The following is a 24,231-nucleotide window of genomic DNA, read 5'->3' as shown; positions in this document are numbered from 1 at the left end:
TCAATTTTCTCTTTCCTATCGTGAATCAGAATCAGCTATTCATGGTTTTGGAAAGGATATGGTAAGAGCATCCATGCATTAGTTAATGTAGTGTATTTTGAAGAACACTTGTGTTCAATCAGGGAAAACTCTTTCAGTAAAAGTTTAGTCCAGACTCTCAAAGTGAGGTTTAAGAGTTGTAATTTTTAATTTTGTAATTTTATTAAATGCATTTTGTATCTTTATTTCAATGTAATCTTAGAATATACTCTTATCAATTGAAGACATTTTTTTTTTCTTTAACTGGCTTTTCTTGCAAATGCTGTTTACATAGAATTAAGTAGTCAAAAGGTTGGGTGGAAAAGATGAGCATTCTATATTTAAAAGGCACATGAGACTTTTGAGTTCTACTCACAAGGAGTGTCTGGTATGGGATAGGCTCATCTGTTCCAAACAAATAGAAAACCATGAAAAATATGTAGAATGCCTGTTTTAGACATTGTCCAATGGGAATGCAAGACTGTGATCCCTGAGAGAAGAGAAACAAACATGGTAAGTACTATAGCTGTCTGAGCTTTCTGCCTGGATGCAGGATCCAGAGTGTAGTGTAGGGAGAGAGAACCTGAGAAGAGCCTCCTTGTCTGGCTGCACAGAAGAGACACAGAATAGAGCTCAAGGTGACCAGGTCAAAGGATTTTTAGGGGAGAAATACTAGAAAGGTAGGACATATACAGAGAAAGAGCTTCAGAAATCTGCTTAAAAGTCTGCTTGAGTATTAGACTGAATACAAATATGTGTGTGTGTGGGGGGGGGGTGAAAATCTGTAAGTCAGAGGAAAGAGCAGCTGCTGGGAAGCTGTGAAATGAACACTTTCCAGAGCCCACACAGGGCTGGGAGACTGTTGAGTTTCTATCAGGCAAATGGGAGAAATTTCACTGAACACGTCAGGTATTCCATAGAGATGTTCAAAGAATTATATATTAATAGTAGGGTTAAACTATCCCTAGAGGAAATACTACTCTAGAGCTGCCTTAACAATGCTTAAAAATAAGCCTTGAAAAGATAAAACTGATCTGTAATTATCTTAATATTTTGCTAAGACAAATATCAATGTTGTCTTCAAAGGAAGACAACAAAGTCCAACTGCTCACATTAATTCATAAAATCTGGCATCTAATTTAAAAAGTACAGCTAGGTTCTACAGATAAATGAAATCATATGGTATCTTCATTTCTCTGACTTATTTCTGGCAGCATTATACCCACTAGGTCCATCCATGTTGTTGCAAATGGCAAGATCTCATTTTTTTATATGACTAAGTAACATTCCATCATACACACACACACACACACACACACACACACACTATATTTTATTTATCCATTTATTTATCAGTGGACACTTGGTTGCTTCTGTATCTTTGCTGTTGTAAATAATACTGCCATAAATAGAGGGTTGAATATATCTTTTTGAACTGGTGTTTTTATTTTCTTTGGGTAAATACTCAGTAGCAGAGTTACTGGATCATATAGCATTTCTATTTTTACACTAAATGAAAAAAGTCAGGCAGAGAAAGACAAATACCATATGATTTCACTTATATATGGAATCTAAAAAACAAATGAACAAACAAGAAAAAGTAGATATAGACCCATAAGTGTAGAGAACAAACTGGTGGTTGCTGGAGGGGAGGAGGTAGGGGATTGGGAAAAATGGGTGAAGGGGAGTGGGAGGTACAGGTTCCCAGTTATGGAATGAATAAATCATAAGGATGAAAGGTACAGCATAACAAACATAGCCAATCAAGGCATTATAATAGCATTCCATGGTAAGAGATGGTAGCTACACTTGTGATTAGCTTAGCATAACATATAGAATTATTGAACCACTGTGTTGTACATCTGAAACTAACTTAACATTGTATGTTAACTGTACTTCAATTTTTTTTAAAGTATACCTATGAAAAAGCAGGAAATGTAGGAGGAAATGTTACATACAACCAGGATCAAAAGAGTTAATGGAAGTAAACCAGAAATGGTAGAAGTGATAGACTTAGTAGAAAAGAATTTTCAAGGATTTATGTGAAAATATGAGGTGAAAGACTTGTACAATGAAAACTATAAAACACTGCTCAAAGAAAGGAAAAAAAAACACAAACAGACATTCTACGTTCATGTATTAGAAGAATTAATATTGTTAAAATGTCCATACTACCCAAAGCAATCTACATATTTAATGCAATCTTTATCAAAATACCAACAGCATTTTTCAGAAGTAGAAGAAACAATTCTGAAATCTATATGGAACTACAAAAAACTCCAAATATCCCAAGCAATTTTAGCAAGAAGGAGAACACTGGAGGCATATTTTCTGATTTCAAGATATGTTATAGTAATCAAAACAGTATGGAACTGGCTTGAAAATAGATCTATAGACCAACAGTATGGAACTGACCAATGGTCAGAGACTGATCTAGCAAAAATGGAGAAAAGACACAAATTATGAGAAAGTATTAAGAGACATCACTATAGACACTACAGATGTTAAAAAAGTGATAAAGGAATAATATTTTTAAAAAGTCTTTTTGCCTAGATAATCAGCAATTTGGATAAAATGAGTAGGTTCCTTCAAAGAAAACTGCCAAAGCTCACTTAAGAGGAAATTGAAATCTAAGTAGTGCTATCTAAGAGCTAAATCTTAGTAGAAAAATTCAGGCTTATATGCCTTTGCTGGAGAATTCTACCAGACAGTAAGGAAGAACTTACACCAACTCTATTCAAATCTTTAAGGATATGAAAAAAAAAAAAAAAAAAGAGCCTTGATCTGTTTTTTACTTCATTCAGAAATCATCCCAAAGTGTATCATAGATCCAAATATGAAACCCCCAACCATAAAATGTAGAATAAAACATAGGAGAATATCTGTGTTATTTTCAGTTATACAAAGATTTATTAGGTCTTGAACCAAAAGCATGATCCATAAGGAAATATTTGAAATAAGTTGGGCTTCGTATAAATTAAGAACTTTAGAAAACAATGGGTAGAGAATGAAAAGACAAGCCACAAACTGGAAGAAAAATCTGTAAAACACATATCTGATAAAAAGCTTTTATCTAGAATATATATAGAGAACTATTGCAGCTCAATAATAAGACAATTCAATTTAAAAAAAATGGGCAGAGGAGTTGATCAGTTGTGTGCATGACGGGGCATATAAGCACAAGGAAGGATGCTCAGCCTCATTAGTCATTAGGAAAATGCAAATTAAAACTGTGAGATACTATTATATACCTGTTAGAATGTCTAAAATAAAAGCAACCAACATTACCAAGTGCTGTCAAAGATGCAGAGCAACTGGAACTCGCATACACTGCTTGTAGGAATGTCAAATGGTGTAGGCATTTTGGCAATTTTGTATAAAGTTATCCAGATACTTCCATCCACCCCACAGAAATAAAAACTTGTGTTCACACAAAAACCTCTAAGTGAACATTTATAGCAACTTTATTTGTAATAGTCAAAAATTGGAACTAAAATGCCCCTCAATTGGGGAATGGGTACATACACTCTGGTGTATCCATGCAATACAATGGAGCACTCCTCAGCAATAAAACGGAATACATTAATGATACATACAACAGAATGGACAATTTCAGATTTATTACACTAAGTGTGAAAAAAGTCAGATTCAAAATTAGGTACAATAGAAATGGGATAATATCATTTATATGACATTCTAGAAAAGACCAAATTATAGAGACAGAAAGCTGATCAGTATTTTCTAGGGGTTAAGGGTCAGGGGAGAAGTTGATAATAAATGGGCATGGAGAAATTTTAGGGGGTGATGGGAACTGTTCCATATCTTGGCTGTTTTGTGTATAGCACATATATGGTATGTAGTTTTTATACACATTTGTAAAAACTTTCAGGACTACACACTAAAAAGGGTGAATTTTATTGTATGTCAATTATACCTTAATGAACTATTTAAAATAGCATAAAGGGGCATCTGAGTGTCAAATTCTTGATTTCTTCTCAGGTCATGATCTCATGGTTTGTGAATTTGAGCCCCACATTGGGTTCTGAGCTGACAGCGTGGAGTCTGCTTGGGATTCTCTGTCTCTCCCTCTCTCTCTGCCCCTCTCCTGTGTGCTCTCTCAAAAATAAATAAATTTTAAAAATAGCACAAAAATACCAAATACTTAAAGGCAAATTTAGCAAATATATCTAAGACATGTACAATGAAAACTACAAAACATTTTTGAGAGAAATTTAAGAGACTAATAAATAGGGCAATATATCTTGTTCATAATAAAGTACAAGTCTCTGCATTGTTAAAATACAGTCCTACCCAACTGATCTATGTTTGTTTCAATGTAATATCATTGAAAGTCATTGCAGATTTTTTTTTTAGAAATTACAAAGTGATTCTAAAATGTGTATGGAAATTCAGAAGACCTATAATATCCAAAGCAATTTTGAAAAGAAAAAAAAGACCCTACCTGACTTTATGGCTTAGTGTAAAGCACCAATAATAAGTATAATGTGTTAATATGTAATCAAACGTACAATTATATGACCCAGAAATTCTGTTCCTCACTATTTACTCATAAAAATTGAGAAACACCCACTAAAATAAATACTTGCACATAAATGTTCATAGCATTATTATTTGTGATAGCCACAAATTGGAAAAAGAATACAAATGTCCATCTAAGGGTAAATAATTATCCTAGGTCCATGTAATGAAATACTAGTAACTGATAAATAGAGAGGATTCCCAAAGGCAGTATGTATAAATGAGTCTCAAAAATATAGTGAGCAAAAGAAGTTAGCCAGAAAAGAGTATATAGTATATACTGTATGATTTCATTTGTATGAAACTCTGTAGCAGATGAACTATGGTGACAAAAAGCAAATCTGTGCATAGGGCCAACATTGTAAATAGCATCAACTGCAAGAGGGTACAATAAAATTTGGGGGAGGTTGATGTAAATGTTTCATGGCCTGGGGTGCATGGATGGCTCAGTCGATCTAGCATCCGACTTTTGATTTCTCACCGTTCCTGGGATCGAGCCAGGAGTTGGGCTCTGAACATGGAGTCTGCTCGGGATTCTCTCTCTCTCTGCCCCTCCCCTACTCACATGCACACACTTTCTCTCTCTCTCAAAATAAATAAACATTTAAAAGAAACGTTTTCTGGCCTGATTGTGACTTTGGTTGCATGAGTGTTGATGATTGTCAAAATACAGACTTCTATCCATTTTATTTGTTAATTATATCTCAGTGAAGTTGATTTTTAAAATAGTATATGAACTATTCATTGCTTTTAAGTTAGGGAAAATGGTATTTTACTTTTCCCTATAAAACAGTACTCTTTCCTCCTTGTACTCTAAAAATATTGTTGGCATGCCTGGGTGACTCAGTCGGTTGGTTAAGCAGTCAACTTCAGCTCAGGTCATGATCTCATGGTTCATGAGTTCGAGCCCCATGTCAGGCTCTGTGCTGACAGCTCAGAGCCTGGAGCCTGCTTCAGATTCTGTGCCTTCCGCTCTCTCTCTGCCCCTCCCCTGGTCATGCTCTGTCTCTCTCAAATAAAATAAATAAGTATTAAAAAAGTAATAATAATAAAATATTTTTATTACCAAAAAAGGAACTTATTTTTCTTTTAATTAGCACAATGAAAGCAGTAACATCATTTCGGCTCTTGTGTTTGCTTTAAGGAAGCCAACTTTTTTTTTTTTTAATTTTTAACTCTTATTTATTTTTGAGAGAGAGACACACAAAGAGTGCGAGTGAGGGAGGGGCAGACATAGAATCTGAAGCAGGCTCCAGGCTCTGAGCTGTCAGCCCAGAGTCCAACGTGGGGCTCAAACCTAGGAACGTGAGGTTCCTGAACGTGAGGAACCTGAGCCGAAGTTGGACAATTCACTGACTGAGTGAGCCACCCGGGCACTCTGGAAGCCAGCTTTTCTAAGTGATAAGTAGTAGCAGTTTTGTTTTGTTTTTTAATCTTTACTTCTTTTTGAGACAGAGAGAGAGACAGAGTGCAAGCGGGGGAGGAATAGAGAGAGGGAGACACAGAATCCAAAGTAGGCTCCAGGCTTAGAGCTGTCAGCACAGAGCCCAACGCAGGGCTCGAACCCATGAACCGTGAGATCATGACCTGAGCTGACGTTGACGCTTAACCGACTGAGCCACCCAGGCGCCCCGAAGTAGTTTTAAGCTTGGTCACCAACAGACTCTTAAGCAAGAAGATGATCTGAATATACTTAATTTTAATTTATACAAAATGCGTCATTTGAATGTAGCCCCTAAATTTATTAATAAGAAAAAATAAAGAGGAATTCACAATACAATGTATTTATCTGCAGAAGATAACCACATTCTGGACATTTTTCCATGACAGTAGCCCCTTAAAATACACTTTTATTGACTTTAAAAAGACAGTATTCTCTCCTTGACTATGACCTTTCCCACTACATTACAAATATCAACATATAAAAGAAACCATAATTCTTAATAATTATGTGAAAAAGTTGTATGTGAGAAAAGAGTCCTTTACGCATAAAAATTAACTTAGGTTGTTTGATTGTTTTAACAGAAATACCCAATGCCAGTGCAGATGGACCTACTCTTAACACTGCCCATGAGATTGTGGATTGGTAGTTTTATTAATGGTTTGAAGTTCGCTTTAAGATCCTTAAGGATGTTTTTACCCTTTGATCAAATAATTCTACTCTTAAAATGGAATTATACATTAGGACTGTGGTCTGAATTTAGAACCTTTTCTTGCTTTGGGAGGGAGATGGGAAATACAGGGAATAATATTAATTGTTAATATTATAATAGTAATTGCTACCGTTAAAATTTTTTAGGTTTTTCTCCTATAAAATATCACTCATTATATGCCTGCTATTGAGTAATAAACTCTTGGATTTATCCCTGTGGAGGGAATTTAAGCCTTATGTATTTATGTATGTATTTAAAACATAATTTAAGCCTTATGTATGTATTTAAAACAAATTGACTTTTAACTATTGTTCATAATCTATTTAACTTAGATTGCATGAAAATTAAATGCAATGTATGGGCAATAACAAAAAGGAGAGTTGGTTTGTCTCCTCTGGTGCTTTCCTGAGTCAGCCCGCACACAGAACATGATCAGTTTTATTGAGTCGTCTCATATTTTTGAATATGCCAAAATGGACTGACCTTTTTTTTTTTTTTTTTTGCAAGCAGATTGCAACAGTATGTGTAATGGAATTGTAATAAACTGATTCCCATTTTTATGCTACTGGATTGCCATAGATCTTGTGAGAATCCACAGTTCTTCCCACCTATTATATTTCTTAGCCACCTCACTGCCAGGAGTCTCTCTGATTTTTATCTCATATTCTTCCATTTTCTTGCCCTCTAATTAGAAGGTCGTTTGGTCCTTATTGCCCTTATCACATGTGATTTCTTTCCTCCTGACTTGGAGGTATGTGAGTATCAACTTTGCTATCCACTTTCAATGTTCTGGATACTTTGAACTTTTATAATTAGCTGTGTTTTTACCCTGACATTTATTTGGTTTCTATTTTAAATTGAGAAGGTTTTGACATCTAACCTATTGTGGTATCTGTATTTACAGTTCCCCGAATGTGGTTTCTATGGAATGTATGATAAGATCCTGCTTTTTCGCCACGACCCTACCTCCGAAAACATCCTTCAGCTGGTGAAAACGGCTAGCGATATCCAGGAAGGCGATCTTATTGAAGTTGTCTTGTCAGGTAGTACTTTTATTTCTTTATCCATAGATTAATAATTTCTATTTGAAGAAATCTTGGGCATAAGTTTTTAAGGGTAACAGAAAACATACATCAAAATTGGGCCCAAAAGGAAATTTTGGGCTTCTGTCTACAGGAACTTTCAAAATTTTTTCAGAAAAAGCAAACAGTTTGCCTTGAATTGGCTGTTTCTGCATCCAGTATTGTCCCACTTTTCCCAAATTTACAGTCTCCACAGCCTCCCAGCAACACACAGGCGTACTTTCATTTATCACCTTGAATCATTTGGACAGCGGCAAAAGCAAACAAAAAAACTCACCAGCGGTGAAAGACAGGTGTTAGGGCCCCACATGTACGGAGGGTATGGAAGCCAAGAAATGACAACAGGGCTAGGTAGGAATCCACTGCTATCATTAAGTCAGAAGCCTGCTTGCTATAAGCCAAGGCCAAGTTGGAAACCAGAGTTCAGGAGTTACAGCAGTTGAGGCCATGCCATCTCGAGGAGCAGCTGCTCTCAGATAGAAATCTGCCCAGATTTATATTTCTTGTTTAGGATTTACAAGTTACTAATGGGACTGTGTGTATCAATACAGAAAAACAAAAAACAAAACAAAACAAAACAAAAACAGTGTATTTCACTTAAAAAAAAAAAGTGCCAGGGAACAGCTGTACAGGGATCCTCACAAAAATGATCAGTGTAGCAATGTGAAGAGACCCAGATTTTTAATGTTTATTTTTGTTAAAATTGAGGAATTATTGAGAAACTCAGATTGTATTGCTCCTTTGTTTGTTATTTCTTTGACTAAAGGAAATCCATTGGCTTTAATGATTCTAGATTTTACTTCTTTAAGTTCCTCAACTTGTTCAGCGCCCAGGCCTCGGTTGCACTGATTAGAATTCAGTTGGACTTTGCCTGGATGCAGTCCAATTCACTAGGTCTTTGCTGATCACCTATCATTATGTGACATCCTGGGATCACCACATTTTCATTGTGTAGATAGATCCTATGAAACAACTTGTTTTGCTAGAAAAAAGTACTAATTTTCTTGTTTATAGGGTTGTCACTTGCTAAAGAAACCAAAAAAGAAAAGGCTTACGTGTGTTTTTTTGTAGATAATGCCAACCACTTTTACGTTCTATGATTTTTTCGTATATATATTTTATTCAAGTATGATTAATGTCTAGTGTTACATTAGTTTCAGGTGTACAATATAGTGACTCAGCAATTCTGTACATTACTCAGTGCTCATGAGCACTCCCCACTCCCCTCCCTGTGGCAGCCATCAGTTTGTTCTCTATAGTTAAGAGTCATCTTTTGTTTGTCTTTTTTCCTTTGTTCATTTGTTTCTTAAATTCTACCTTGAGTGAAATCACATGGTATTTGTCTCTCTCTGACTGACTTATTTCACTTATTGTTATACCCTCTAGATCTATCCATGTTGCTGCAAAGAGCAGGGTTTCATTCTTTTTTATGGCTGAGTAATATTCCATCGTGTGTGTGTGTGTGTGTGTGTGTGTGTGTGTGTGTGTGTGCTCGCGTGCGCACGCGCACATGTATTGAATCTTCTTTATTCATTCTTAATGGATGGACACGTGGGTTGCTTCCATATCTTGGCCCTTGTAAATAATGCTGCAATAAACACTAAGGGTGCATCTATCATTTTGATTTACTAGTGGAATCTAACTGGATTATATGGTAGTTCTATTTTTAATTCTTTGAGAAACTGCCATGCTATTACCTTTCTTGGACTCTTTCAGAAACCAGTGCACCTGGCCTCAAAAAACTAGTGCTTAGACATGTCGTTTTTTTCAGTTTCCTATTTCTGAGCAGTAGGGGCTGCCTGAAATAAATTATTCAGGGAAATCATGCCTTGGATCCATCCCCTCTATAATTCATATCAAACTCACAGTCAGACTGCTTCACAAATAACGTAATGTGTTTTATGAATCTTTTTTGCCTGTGGCAATGTCCAGAAATATATGAGAATTTTTAAAATTGCATTTCAAAATTTAATTTATTTTTCTTTCCATTTTACTTTTGTTGTCAAGTGTTTCATAGCAGTTCCAGGCAGATTGAATGCAAGCTGTGTGTGGGTGTGCTTGCGCTGTTGAAAGGGGCTGCCTCTGTGCATGTGATCTCTGTGTCATAGAGCAGGACCTGCTCTTGGGCACAGTGACCCGATGTGGCCCTCTGCATTGCTTCATAGCACCAAGAACTGCATTGTGCTTCTCCTTGCTGTCTTTGAGAACCAAACCCTCATTGTGTTTACGTTCCGCTTCTTTTGTCATCCACCCTTTCCATTCCATGTTCTCTTCTCCATCTCCCTGGCCTTGATTGCTCAGAGGACATTTAAGGGCAACCTTTTTTTTACCTGCTTCCCCAGCACCAGGCTCAGGAAGGCCTCTCCTGCTCTTATCAGCTATCTTGTTGGTATTTAAAAGGAGCTGTTCTATAACAGCCTAGTTGCAGATTTGAACCTGGAGCCTTTCAACTTTTTTGCTCCACATAGTCTCACTTCCCCAGTGTCATTTAACCCTTAAATATACAATTATATATATTTAATTAAACATATATAATTACATATAATATATGTAATATGTATTTATATGTACACACATTCAATTATGTTTAATTGATGATCTCCAGCATTTCCCCATTAGCTTCTTTGGCAACTATATTCTCCTCCCTCCTCTCCTACTCTAATGCTGAGCCTTGTGATTTTCTCGATAAATGTTAAAAATGATTTTTCTTTAAAACCTCCCCTACCCACGTTACAGTCCTGGCTTTTCCCAGGCCCCTTTCCTTCCTGTTTGTTGTCAGTCACCTGCAGCACAGTCCCACACCTGAGCTCACCAATAAGACTTGGTCCAACTCTGAGGTCTTCACACCGGCACACCCCCTTCATCTTGCCTGTTGCTACCAAATCCACATCCTAGGTGCTGCCATTTGACTGTAGTTTTCAGTCACTAACTCCCTACCATTTTAGGACCATTTTTCTTTCTTCTTCTTTCCCCACAGCACACAGGCCACCACCTGCATGTCATACATCACTTTGATGCAGTCTCTAGTATCTCATGTTTTCCTATACCCTAGTTGGGCCTGTTATACGTGTCTATAATCTGATTTACATTGCCATCCATTTTTGCCATTCCTGTTCCTGAGCCACACATGGCTGCTAGACACACAGTCCCCTGCCCCTGTGTCTCAGTTTATACTCATCTTTACCAACCTTACAACTGTTTGACATTTTCTTCCTCCCCCTACCCCCACATCCTTTTGTTACCATAGACCTAAGGTTCTCAATAAATTTGTATGAGTTGATTGATTGACTAGTGACTTTCACATTAGAAGTTATCACATTTCCAAAATTTATAAAAATATTGATTTGTTGTAAAAATATTATTTCTCAGTATATCCACAATAGTAAACTAAAGTTCAAGTCTCCTTGCTGTGCACTGACTTAGCCCTTACCAGAAATTAGTGCCTGTGATATGGGTACTAATAAAATATCATATCATATCATATCATATCATATCATATCATATCATATAATGCATTGCATTATAATTGGATACCAGGGAGCTCATATCACTAGCTCATTCCTGACCCAGTCCCTGAAGAATATGGAGTGCTGTAATTGGCCAGAGAAATATGCCATTTCCTGAAGGTGTGGTGAAGGATCCACTTCATTCAAAATGCAATGGGTAAAGGAAGTAAGAGAACAAAACACTGGACATCCCCTCTGCTGCCTTTAGACCAGTTTGAGAACATAAACAATGCTGGAAAATTTCCTCTTAAAGACTATAATTTTATGTTAAAATTCATTTATCTAAATTTTCTGTTTTTCCCCATGAAAAATTAAATTTTACTCTGTAGTTCAACATAAATGTAACCTGGTTCTTTTCCACCAACAGGAACATGTTCTGACATAGGAGTAGAGTAAAATGTGAGAAAATATCGAAAGATTAATTTTGAAGAAGGTTATATACTCTTGTCTCTTCAGACAACATCAAGAATTTTCTGTTGTTTAAGTCATTTTCTGCCAAGGTCTTTAATCATCTGTCAGTACTAACCAGGCTGCTTTTGGCTAATTTGCTAGTTTTCTGTCTCCTTTTCTTTTTGAAAAACAGGGCTTGTATGATCTAGTGTATTTAGACCCAGTAAGCCAGGAAAACATTGCTCATCGGTGGATGGGTTGGGTTCTGGAGGAAAAAAAAAAAGAAATAACTCCATGGAAGTTCCCCACCATGCACACTCCCACCACTGGCAAATTTCCTTTGTCTGCTAAGCGAAGGATTAGGATTGCTACCATTGTTATGGAGTAGGAAAGCACTACAAATGGAAGTTTTTCCTACTAACGCCAAAGTCAGGTTCAAGTGTATAGTACTGAACTATAAAACAAAGTTCATGGAATTTATCTGAAGCCTTTCTCGTGATGAATCTCTATCAAAGTCTGATAATTCAGCTGTAGCAATGCAAGTTAGGAATAGCACTGCATTCACGTGACTCAACTCTTTCTTTTTTGTTTTATGGAGGCTTGACCTCCAATAAATGTGTGTGTGTGTGTGTGTGTGTGTATTTATAGGTGGTTAAATGGAAAATAGATGAGGACTATAAGAATTTCTCAAGATTACAATTTTAAAGTCTTAGAACTAAATGTTGAAACTTTCCTTCTTTAATTAATGGCAAAACTCCATTTTTTCAGATATTTTTCACTAGTTTTTACAATAGATTATGCAGTATTATTTGTTACTTTTGCAAAGCAGTGTTTCCACATGTGGCTGGTTATTAGTTCCACACCATCTAGAGATGGGAGCCTCAGAAAGCTAGTGCCATAGCCCAAGCAGAAGGGTTGTGGGCCTATTTTCAGGCAGTGATTGAAGAGCTAAAAATGAAGTAGAAAGAATAAGAAATATTTTAGAGTTAAAATTGAAGAGATCTATAACCACTTGGATATAGTTGATGTAGGAAAATGAGAAAATGAAGAGGACTCTAATGAGAGCTCCAGCTACCTAAGAGTGATCACATGCTCTTTCCCTCACATCAAGTCTTGTTCTCAAGTGTTGTTCAGTGTGTTTGGCTCCTGTCCCAAGATGCTGGAAAACTAATTTCTCGGGCATATAGTACCATTAATTTCCTTTGTGATTTTGTACAAGTTGCATAATCTCTAGGATTGAGTGTTATTTTCTTTGTTTTTTAATAAAAAAAGAATCTTATACAGGGTGAAAGTATCATACAAGGCTAATAAGTACATGGATTCCTTATTTTCTTTAGTCTGCTGGTAAAGTGGTATTCATAAATATTGAGTACAGTTCCCAGGGCCAGATCATCTGACTTCATATCCTTTCTCTATTCTGTACTATTTACATCTTTGTGAAGACATTTACTCATTCTGTGCCCCAGTTTCCTCATCTGTAAAATGGAGACAACACTAGCACCTACATTGTAAAGTTACTGCAAACATTAAAAATAAGTTAACTCGGGGCACCTGGGTAGCCCAGTTGGTTAAGCATCCAACTTTGACTTAGGTCATGATCTCGTGGTTCATGGGTTCGAGCCCCACGTTGGGCTCTGTGCTGACAGCTCAGAGGCTAGAGCCTGCTTCAGATTCTGTATTTCCCTCTCTCTCTGCTCCTCTTCCACTCCACTTGTTTTCTCACTCTCTCTCTCTCTCTCTCAAAAGTAAATAAACATGAAAAATGTTTTTTAAATAAAAATTAAAATAAGCTAACACGTGAAGCACTTCAGAGAGTTTCTACACATAGCAACTGCACAATAAATGTTAGCTCTTCTGGTTGCTTCTACTCTTCACACTCTAAGCAGCCTTTCCTCACAATGTTCATTGTTGTTAAACATACCACAAAAGGGAATCCTGGTCTGATAACTTTGAAAGCTGTTGTGTCAAACAATGTTAAAAGAATTATTTATTGCAGGACTCTTCAGAACTTTGGTGCCTGCTAATATGAAGCATAACTCTTGAAAATCTCTTCCCAAATTCACTGTAACACAAATACTTTTTTTTCTTCTAAGTATATGGTGAGTCTTTGGCTAGCAGTCCACAGTGGGGATACTCCTCTGGGACAAACCCATGGACCAAATGGTCTGAGAAGGTATATCCATTCTGTCTACACGTAGACCACTTCTGTCTCACAGAGAGTAATATTTGAATCATGGAGATATGGGAGTTAGGTAGAAAGAAATTTTTGTTTACATAATAACAGCAAGCTTTTGAATCAGTTTACATAAGTAATGTTTCTTTCACAATTACTCTGGGAGGTAGTGAAATCAGAGATCTTAAAAGGTATAAAATATGCATTTTAACTTGCTCACATCCTACAGGGAGTAGTAGAGGGAATACCAGAATTTGAATCTAAGTGCTTAGTCACTATTAACATTACCTCAACTTCAGTTTAACCCTTTGATCTTGGACCAGTAAACAGGATTTCTTGAAGTTCTGTTCAGAGAATTCCTACCATGGTAAGTTTATATTTCAGGAAAATATTGATGGTATTTGTAACAACAAAACCAGTAATGAGCTACAAATTCCATTGACATGATTTTTATCACAGAACCCTTATCCCTCTCTTCCTCATAAAAAAATAACTGTTTAATAAAATATATATACTGTGATCAGGTTAAGAAAACCTGAAGTCTCTTCTTCATAGAGTTACAGTACAAAAATATGAAGTAATAAAGTAACCAAGCCCCTTCTTAAATAAGATCCCATGATACAATTTCACAACTCTGATCAACACTGAAATTGTGTCTGAGCATCACTATATTTAAGTAATCCTTATGACCATGTTTTTCTATTACTAGGATTCAGTGCATAAACCATAAGCCAGAAAAAAAATATGGTAACAAAATTCTGGCAAGGTCCTTCTATCTTTTATAGGAAGTGTAAATTATTGATTTATATGGCACCATGCCGGTTATATCCATTTCTCACACATGTAAGATACTGCTTAGCAATGTTTTATACTCCTGTGAAATATGAGTGGAAGAGGAAAACCATGAGAGGAATACACTAGGTCACTGCATTATTATGTCCCCAAGAATACATTATGTAGATATAGTTTTGTTTCTCTCCTTTTAGGAAGAGAGCATTAATCATGGGAAGCACCTCCCCAGTGTTAATACTGCTTGAGTAATTAAGGTTGTAAAAGACCTGGCCTTTCAGTACCCATTTTATATTTCTTTGTAGTTGGTTTGGACATCTAAGTTTTCCAGGCTTAGTGGTGCCAATTCCTGTCCAACTCTGTGCTGGTGGTTTTGTAATAATGGAAAACTTAAATGTAAGATTACATGTCATTACTCTTTTCTTCAAAGTATGGTTTCTGTTAAGTGTGTCTTCAGCATTTCCTTATTATTATTATTAATATTAATTCTCTTTCCTTCTTTATGTTGCAAGTAAAGTTCATTTTAGTTTCTTTGTACTACGTTAAATCATTTTTGTAGAAAAGTGAATACAAAGAGCAGGCTGTTGGAATATTTCCATAGACTTCCTATCTTTCCCAACTTGTGACCTCAAAGGGGTTTTGGGGCTCAGAGCACTTCTTCTTCACTTTGTTAGTTTTCTCGATTATGTGTCTCCTTGTAGAGTGGATTATCCAGAGAGATATGGTACAACAGTGCATTGCTCCTGTATGATTTTAGGAACCGTAAGTGTCAGGGCAGAGTGAAAACATTCTCCCCAGGTAACATAGGGCATAAGACAAACCGTAAAGGGAAAAGTTCTTTGAAGAATCTTATTTCATTCAAAAACTTTATGCACATTTTGAACTCTGCTGTGTTACATTTCTCTCGCTTAATGTTGAATAAAAATATCTTTCCCATGTTATTCTTTAAGAAAAATGTTAGCGGGGCACCTGGGTGGCTCGGTCGGTTGAGCGTCTGACTTCAGCTCAGGTCATGATCTCACAGTCTGTGAGTTCTGATCTCACAGCTCAGAGCCCGGGCCTGTTTCAGATTCTATGTCTCCCTCTCTCTCTGACCCTCCCCTGTTCATGCTCTGTCTCTCTCTGTCTCAAAAATAAATAAACGTTAAAAACATTTTTTTTTAAAAAAGAAAAACATTAGCGATGATGATATAAAGACATACAGCTTTTATAATTTGTTAGGCACTGTTCTGAGTGCTTTCTGTATATTAACTCAGAAATATGCATCACAGTTATTTTATGACATATATGCATGTAAATTTAGTTTAATAATTAGTGGACTTCCAGCCAAAGACTGGGCTGAGTCCTAGAGATTCCATTTATTTCTTACATAATTACTGGCAGGTTATCTCCTTTCCCCGAGTCTTTATGCATTACCTGTCAAATACCAATGGCAATATCTTTACTATAGTGTTAGGCTGTATATTTCATGAGGATAAATATAAAGTTTTTCATAAGATTCCTGGCAAATGTGAGGTACTGTGCCTTCCTGTCCCACCTCCACCCCACCGGACTACACAGTTCTTGAAACAAGATCCATGTATTTTTATATTGAATCCTCAGGACCTGTGTAGTCAGTTGCAATTAATGTCTATTTGTTGAGTGAATAGATGGATACTTGAAATAGCAAAATGAACAAACCAGTAAGCAAATTGTTAAATTGCTACTCTATATATGGTATCCACAATTCTATTCTGTAGGAATTGAATTTCAGTTCTTAGAGTTGCCTATCCTAGCCCTAATCTCTTAGTAATACCAATATTATCATCTGACTAATTTTTTTTTTCTGGTTTCTTGCTATCTTCTACATGTTGTCAAAAACTAATTATTTTTAGAAATTATTTTTAGAAATCCAGTTCTACTTTCAAAGTATTTCCATGTCTTTCACAACATTTGTCATGTAAAATAAGGCCTAATTCATAAAACACCAATTATTTTCCTTTCGAATTCCCACAACTCCTGGATTATGCTGATCACCATGACCAGCTAACTCATTTGCTACCTAACTCAATTCATTCTTCCTTCATTCAGTTTTTCCCACTATTCTTTTTTTTTTCCAAATGTTCTTGCTTTCTTTCTAAAATGTATTCAGCAATCACCCCTTTTTGATACATCTCTCCATATGCCCCATTCGAATCTCACTTGCCTTCATCAGTTTATTGTCATTTCCTCATCTGGAGCCTCAGTACTCCATACTTGGACTAACTCATAGTGGTGACCCTGGAGCTGGCCTCAGGCTCTAACTTCTCTATTTCCATGTCTAGAAGGACCAAGGACTGATCTCCTGAGATGCTGGTTGATCTTTCCTGCTGTTCCTCCCCACCTCCCACCCCCGCTCCTCACATCAGAGCACCATTGCTTTATGCACCTAACAGAACAGCTGTCTGTGCCTAAGGGTCAGCTGGCATGATCTATAGGAAAAGTTGAGTCATGTGTTCTAAAACCAGAATCTAAATCTCCATAGATCTCTGGCTGTGTACATACTGTGGTTTTCAGAGACAGACATATCAAGCCCCTCTGTTCACACAGGATTAGCCTAAGGCCTAGTTCTTCACCATCTGGCAAGTGGATATCCAGCCAGAAATCATAGTTTTTCCTTCTCTTCTCTTTTCATCTATTACTTCTCTAATTGAAGCCAGTATTATAACTCATTCAGATAAACAGGAAAAAGAACACAGGGGTAATGAAAACCACACAAAAGGGAATTTTCCTCTGTATTTTCTGGTCTTTGTGCAACGAGAAGTTCTTCATATTTGCTTCTTAGAGTGGATATTTAACAATCTCATGTATGTCAATCTTACTATGTTAGCACTTCAATGTACAACAGGATCTCAGAGAACTTTGCATATTTAGAATCATTCTAGGAAATATACTAAGGTACTAGTACACTCATTCTCTTTGCCCTTTTATATAAATTGGTTTATAAAACCTCTACCTCATTAACCAGATTTGATTCTGAATTATTTGGGGCTTATTTTCAAAAATTACATTTCAACTCAAAAATGAATATTTTTACACATCAGAGGTAATGAAGTAAATGAGTTATAGAACCAGACCCTAATATTAAAAAAACGTTATAGGCAACCATAGTATCTTGTAAATAGGTATTTCCTTGGCTCACTTCTATACAGAGGTGATATGAATAGGGCTTTTTTCTGTCAGAATCTTTGAAAAAATTATTAATGTTGAGTTAGCACAAAATTCTTGTGTTGTTGGCTCAAACTGGAGAATTAAAGTGTTTGTGTTTTTATTTTGTCTATCTGTTATACAAACATGAAATTCTGTTCATGAGAATTGGCTGAGAGATAGGCAACCCAACCATTTCTCTAGTTCTGCCCTGTCCACACTAATAACTGTGCATGGCTATATGAAATTTAAAAATAAGTAAAATTAAAACTGAGTTCCTTGGTCACACTAACTACATTTCAGGTGTTTAATAGACACATTAAATAATAGCTTCCATATTGATATGGAGCATTTCACTGTCAAAAAAAATTTCTATTAGAGCAGTGAGATAAACCAAATTCACTCCTAAGAATCTAGAACAAATTGCACACGCATACATACGCCCCATACCCTGCAGAAATGCCTTTATTGAAATGTTCCTTGATGTGACGTTTAGAGGAATGTTGTAATTAACACACCTGAATGTTTTGGTAGTAAATTTATTACCAAAACCTCAAGGGAGAAATTGTCCACCGTATTACCCTGTAACTTCCTTGTAGGACAAATTCGTCAGATTTTAGTACCCAAAACAGGGTACTTCATATACCTGTTTTATTAATTCATGGGCCACCTTTAACATGGCACAAGTCAATACTGTCTTACTTTTACCACACTGATTCTTTGCATTTGCCACAATATTCAATTTCTCCAGACTTCTCAATTTCTTTATCTTATCTCATTACATGCTACACAGAACACCCCAAGTTGTTAAAAGCGCAGACTCTGGAACCAAGGTGCTTGAGTGCAGTTCTCAGCAGTGCATTATTAGCTCCGTGGCATGGGGAAGGCTATTTAGTGTTTGGGTGTGTTTCCTCACCTTCAGACTGAGGATTCACATGATAATAATGCACAGTATCTAACACATTACCTAGGATATAAGGATCTTGTAAAATCATCTGAGAAATGAAGGAGATAGGAAGAGTAGATAGGAGCAAAAAAAGAAATAGGTCAGGAAGAATAATACAGCATCGTGGTATGGGATATAGACTACTGATACAACTTATGGATGGCTTCGTTTCTTTGTTTTATCTCACATGTTTTCCAAAAATAAATTTTTGCTGGCTTACAAAAACATACAAAATATAATAAAATACCAGCAATTGGCAGTGGATGTTGTCCAAGTTAGAAAAGACAACATTTAGTGAATGTAAATTGTAGAATATTTACTAAAAAACAGTCCTGTAACTTTTCCCTCATTCTTCATAAGCTGCTTTGAATTAGAGGAAAAAACCTATTTTTGAAGGCCAAACCTTTCGTTGATATAGTGCCCAGCTGTTTGTATTCAGGAAAATCATCTCTCTGGGTTTGGGGGAAATTTACATAGCAGTATTCTGAATGCATTTTTTAAAATGTATTGGTCAAGATTGATCAATAAAAATTAATACTGATCACAATTGTTTAAGATCTTATATTTTTTTCCTTTTTCCACGTGAAGACATATTGGAATGCTTTCTTGACTTCTTATGCAGCGATAATTCCCTTGGTAATGGGAAAAATTTATAACATATACTTTGTTTCCATATTCATCTCTCTTTCCGTCTGTCTCTCTCTCTCCCCAACACACACACATACATACATACACACACACACCCCTACGATAGGAGGGCTTAGAGGATTAGAAAGGAAGGAAAGAAAGTCAAAATTGTATATACCTTCAAAATCAGTGAAATAAGATCATTGAAGGCTGCCCCCGTTAACAAAGAGCAATTGGAGAGTGTCTTTCCGAAGGCTTCACGGGCATGGATTATTTTTGTTTGAGGTAAAGTATTGGGCTTCACTTGAAAAGCTGCCAAATACCCCTTTTGGATGTCCCATGATTGGTGGTGGCTCTTAACACTTCAATTCAATAGCTCAGCCGTGCCACCATCTGCCCAGCACTTTCATTCTGCTGGTTGGCATGTCGTTTCTTTGCTTTTAACATGCAACCCATGTAAAAATCCCTCATAATCTGCCAAAATTAGAAATGCAGCTGTTTTAAGTCTTAAACAGCAATAGCACTATTCATTATGCCAGTATGGAGGAATAAAATAGAAAGATGTATTTGAAAAGAGCAATACTACTCCAGAATGTGTTTGTACCTCCACTTTTCTGAGTTATTTTTAAGACATCTATAGCCTGTTTGTTACCAGTGTTGACTTCAGGCTTAAAGTGAAGTTGATACAAAAATATACCAAATATCTCTTTCCCTACATATATTTTAATACAAGAATTGGAATTTGAATCAAGCTCTGAGTTCATTTTTCTCATGTTATGAGGCAATTTCAGTTTCTAGAAAATGACAATTTTTTTGGCTAACACTGGGTCTCATCTTATTCTATTTTTATTTTCCTCAGAAGTTTTTTGAGATTCTGATTATTATAACTTGTTAATCCTGAGAGCATGGTAATGTAAGGCTGTGTGGAAAATTCTTGATGGGTCAAAGCAGTTGGTCCTCTATTTAAAGAGAGAGAGAAAGAGAGATGAAGAGAAAAAAGATGTTTTCCCCCACACAGCAATCCCTTGATATTGAAAAACAAAAACCGAAACCAAAGCAAAAAGTACCCCTTGCTTCACTGTTATCCATAAGCACTTAAAAAAATTTTTTAAACATTTATTTATTTTTGAGAGACAGAGAGAGAAAGAGACAGCACAAGCAGGGGAGGGGCAGAGAGAGAAGAGAGGGAGACACAGAATCTAAAGCAAGCTCTAGGTTCTGAGCTATCAGCACAGAGCCAAATGTGGTTCTTGAACTCATGAACCATGAGATCATGATCTGAGCTGAAGTCGGATGCTTAACCAACTGAGCCACCCAAGTGCCCCCCCATAAGTAGTTTTTTAGGAATGATAGACATTAGGAAACAGTGGACATCTGGTATGGAACACTCCATCCAGAGATACCTTTTTCACGTCGATTAGACGTAACTATTCTGAAACTAAAATTGGACAGTTTGAAATTGGTTTGCTCCATCCTGTACACTTTGATATTCATACTGGTTTAAAGGTCTAAGCTGAATTCATCTCATTATGTGTTAATATTGCTCCCACATTGGATTTTTTTACCATGTGAATTTCAAGCACTTAAAAAATCATTTATATTTGTGAAAACTGACCTGGAAAAAATTACCTCCTATGGAATCAGGGCATGAAAAGTAATGACAGAGCAAGACACAAGTTGCTGCAATGGATGTACTTGATATGTTTTTGTCTTACATATTCAATAAGATTAATAATACTAAAGGAGAGGGGTAGTATATTATAGTTCTTAAAAAATCCACATAACAACTCAGTGTGAGATATATAGTAGTAATTCCAAAAATACTTGTTCATGATTGATATGCTTTGCTTAGCAATTTAAGACTTTATAAATGGATCTCAATATGGAAGGGAACATTTAAGTTTGATTTTAGAGAGTTAAAATATTTGGAAAAATCCAAAGTTAAGAGAGACATTATTCCTTATGACATGTTATTCTAACAATCATTATAAATTTTTTGTAAAAAAATATTGTAAAAATTTTAATGACAAATATTTGTTTGATTCTGTAATCTTAATATGCTACCTTTTCTGCATAAAAAAAGGTATGTTTATATCTTGAGCCAAATAGATTTGTCTTGTCCTTCAAGCTTAACAGCAACCTCAGGATTATCTTATGTGTAAATCTCACTGTTGCTGGTTTTGTGCTTTTAAAAACGTTTAGTGCTGAGCCGAGGTCTTGGTTTGCCATCTCTAATGACTAAAATCTATTTTTGGTCTCCTGGAGTACTTAACATGCACAACAAGTGAGACAAGCACAAATGTATCTTTCCAGCTTTGAAATCAGACTAGCCTCCATAGATGATACCACCCTAGCAAGTGAGTCAACAGCCAAAACCCAATAGATTTTTAAATAAACTTTTCCATTTTTGAGTAGTTTTAGACTTACAGAAAAGTTGCAAAGATAGTACAGAGAGTTCACCTCACCCCGATTTGCTTTCCTCTATGTTATCATCTTACACCATCACGGTACATTTGTCAAAACCTAGGAATCAACATTAGTACATGATTTGAACTTACCAGTTTTTTTCTACTAATATCCTATTTCTGCTCCAGGACTCATTTCAGAGTACCACATTGCATTTAGTTGTTACGTTTTTCCAGTGTCCTGCACCAATTTCTCAGCCTTTCCTTGTTTTTCATGACTTTGACAGTATTGCAGAAGACAGTCCAGGTATTCTGTAGAATGTCTCCCATCTGGATTTATCTGATGTTTTGCTCATGAGTAAACTGGGTTATGGATGTTTGGTATAAAATACCAGGGAGGTGCAGTATACTTCTCAGGGGTACATGATATCAACACAGCCTCACTGATGTGAATCTTCATCACCTGGTTAGGGTAATGTTGGCCACGTTTCTCCACTGTGAGTTTACTATTACTCTTTCCCTACTCTATCACTAAGTCTAGCCTCCTTCAAGGGATGAGGTCAGGATAAGTTCCACCCTCTGGAAGAGGAATATCTACATATATTAAATTGAAATCTTATGGAAGGAGAATTTGTCTCTCCTCCATTTATTTATTCAAAACCCAATTTTAGAGTTTTTTTGGTTTTAATGTTTTTACATTTGATAACATATGTTTTGGTGCCATTTGTCATGGTAATATTTTTGAGTTCAGTGTTCCGTACTGTACATTTAAGAGAATATACACACATATGATTATAGTTTAAGGAGATAATTGTGAATGCCAGTGAATACCAGTATAGCAAACTGTGATGGTTAATCTTCTGTTAGTTTGACAGGGCCATGGGTGCCCAGTTATTTGGCTAAATATTCTGGTTATGCCTTTGAGGATAGTTCTGGATGACACTAATATTTGAATCAATAGACTGAATAAAGCAGATTACCCTCCCCAGTGGGGGTGGGCCTTCTCACCCAATCCCTTGTAGTCCTGATTAGCACCTGCTTTTGCTGATTAGCAAAAAAGCAGAGTAAGGGAGGATGGTCTACTTGACTGTCCCTAAGCAGGAACATTGGTCTTCTCCTGTATTCACCCTGGGATTGGAAGTATATCATGGCCTCCACAGCTTGCTGATTGCTGATCCTGGGTCATGTTAGCCTCCATAATTGTGTGAGCCAGTCTTCATCCTATTGGTTGTTTTCCTGTGGAGAACTCTGACTAAATACACCAATCATCCCACTGAAGAATTCGAGAAATACTGTAACCTTAAAAAACCCTCGTGTGGCCCTTCCCTGGCTGTCTCTTTCTGTTGAAATTTATGTTAATCATCTCCTTGCATTTATTGTTTCATGTGATGAGATTTTAAAACTTATAAATTGAAATTCTTCTAAGATTGTTAAATATGATTCTGAGCTAGCAAAAGCTGTGAAATAGTTCTTCTACACTTCTGCATTTTCCCCTTTTATTTAGAGGAATAAAATGCATTTCTTCCTTAATTCTTTAGTAGTAACTGATAAAGTATACTCTGTGTACTGAATAAACTAACTCTTAAGGAGTTTCTTCACTCCTAAATAATGTGCTTCTGAAGCAAGTGCTAATCAATGGATAAGGATCCTCTTATCTTTAGTTCTAATTTGCCATAAAAGAGGATCTTTGCTTAATAACAATTTTCAACTATTGTAGTGCAATTTGAAGAAACTTGACATGTTAATACTATGATAAAAGATAAGTCATATAAAATGTATTTTGGCACAATTATGTAAGATTTTACTATCTTGCTGTAGAAGGAGTGATTGTAGCTTTGTTTCGATTTAAATATCTATAGTTATTTTTAAAATAAATATTATAAGTTATAAAGGCACTTGGTATCTTTACTAAGACCAATAAGTAAGGAGAAAATATTTAAATCTTTTATTGACATTATAGCCACTGTATACATTTTGAAATTAAATTTTTAAAAGTTTGAAATGTTTACACACTTATAATAATAGCCATACACTCCATAAAACAAAGGCTTGCAAGTTTCAAACCCTAATAGTTAACTCATGTCTCTAAATCATTTTAGTTTGTCCACTGACCATGTGCAAAACTAATCTTAATCCCATTTCTTTATGTCATCTTTTAAATATTTTAATGCCCTTAAAATCTCCTCTTTTCTAGCTCATGTTTATTTTTATTTTTTCACTTTGTATTTTTCCAGCTTTATTAAGAGATAATGAACAAGTGAAATTGTAAAATATTTAAAGTATACAACATGGTGAGTCAATACATGTATGTATGTACGTACTGTGAAAGGATTTTCTTCATTGCATTAATTAACACTTCTATTACCTCACATATTTACTTTTTTACATGTAAAAACATTTACATTCTACTCCCTTAGTAAATTTAAATTATGCAATAC

General features: G+C 35.9%; 1 protein-coding gene across 1 annotated transcript in view; it reads left to right on the top strand.

The window, feature by feature from the left end:
• PRKD1 (protein kinase D1) overlaps positions 1-24,231 on the top strand; it is a 327,269-nt gene that overhangs the window by 175,641 nt on the left and 127,397 nt on the right. The window contains exon 2 of the mRNA XM_030318866.1: positions 7,615-7,753. Within this exon, the coding sequence (XP_030174726.1) occupies positions 7,615-7,753 (139 nt within the window). The remainder of the gene's footprint in view (positions 1-7,614; positions 7,754-24,231) is intronic.

The sequence above is a fragment of the Lynx canadensis genome, chromosome B3 (genome assembly GCF_007474595.2).
Source record: "Lynx canadensis isolate LIC74 chromosome B3, mLynCan4.pri.v2, whole genome shotgun sequence".
Taxonomy (NCBI): Eukaryota; Metazoa; Chordata; class Mammalia; order Carnivora; family Felidae; genus Lynx; species Lynx canadensis.
The sequence above is the reverse complement of the archived record's forward strand: the minus strand, read 5'-3'. Positions and strand labels throughout refer to the sequence as shown.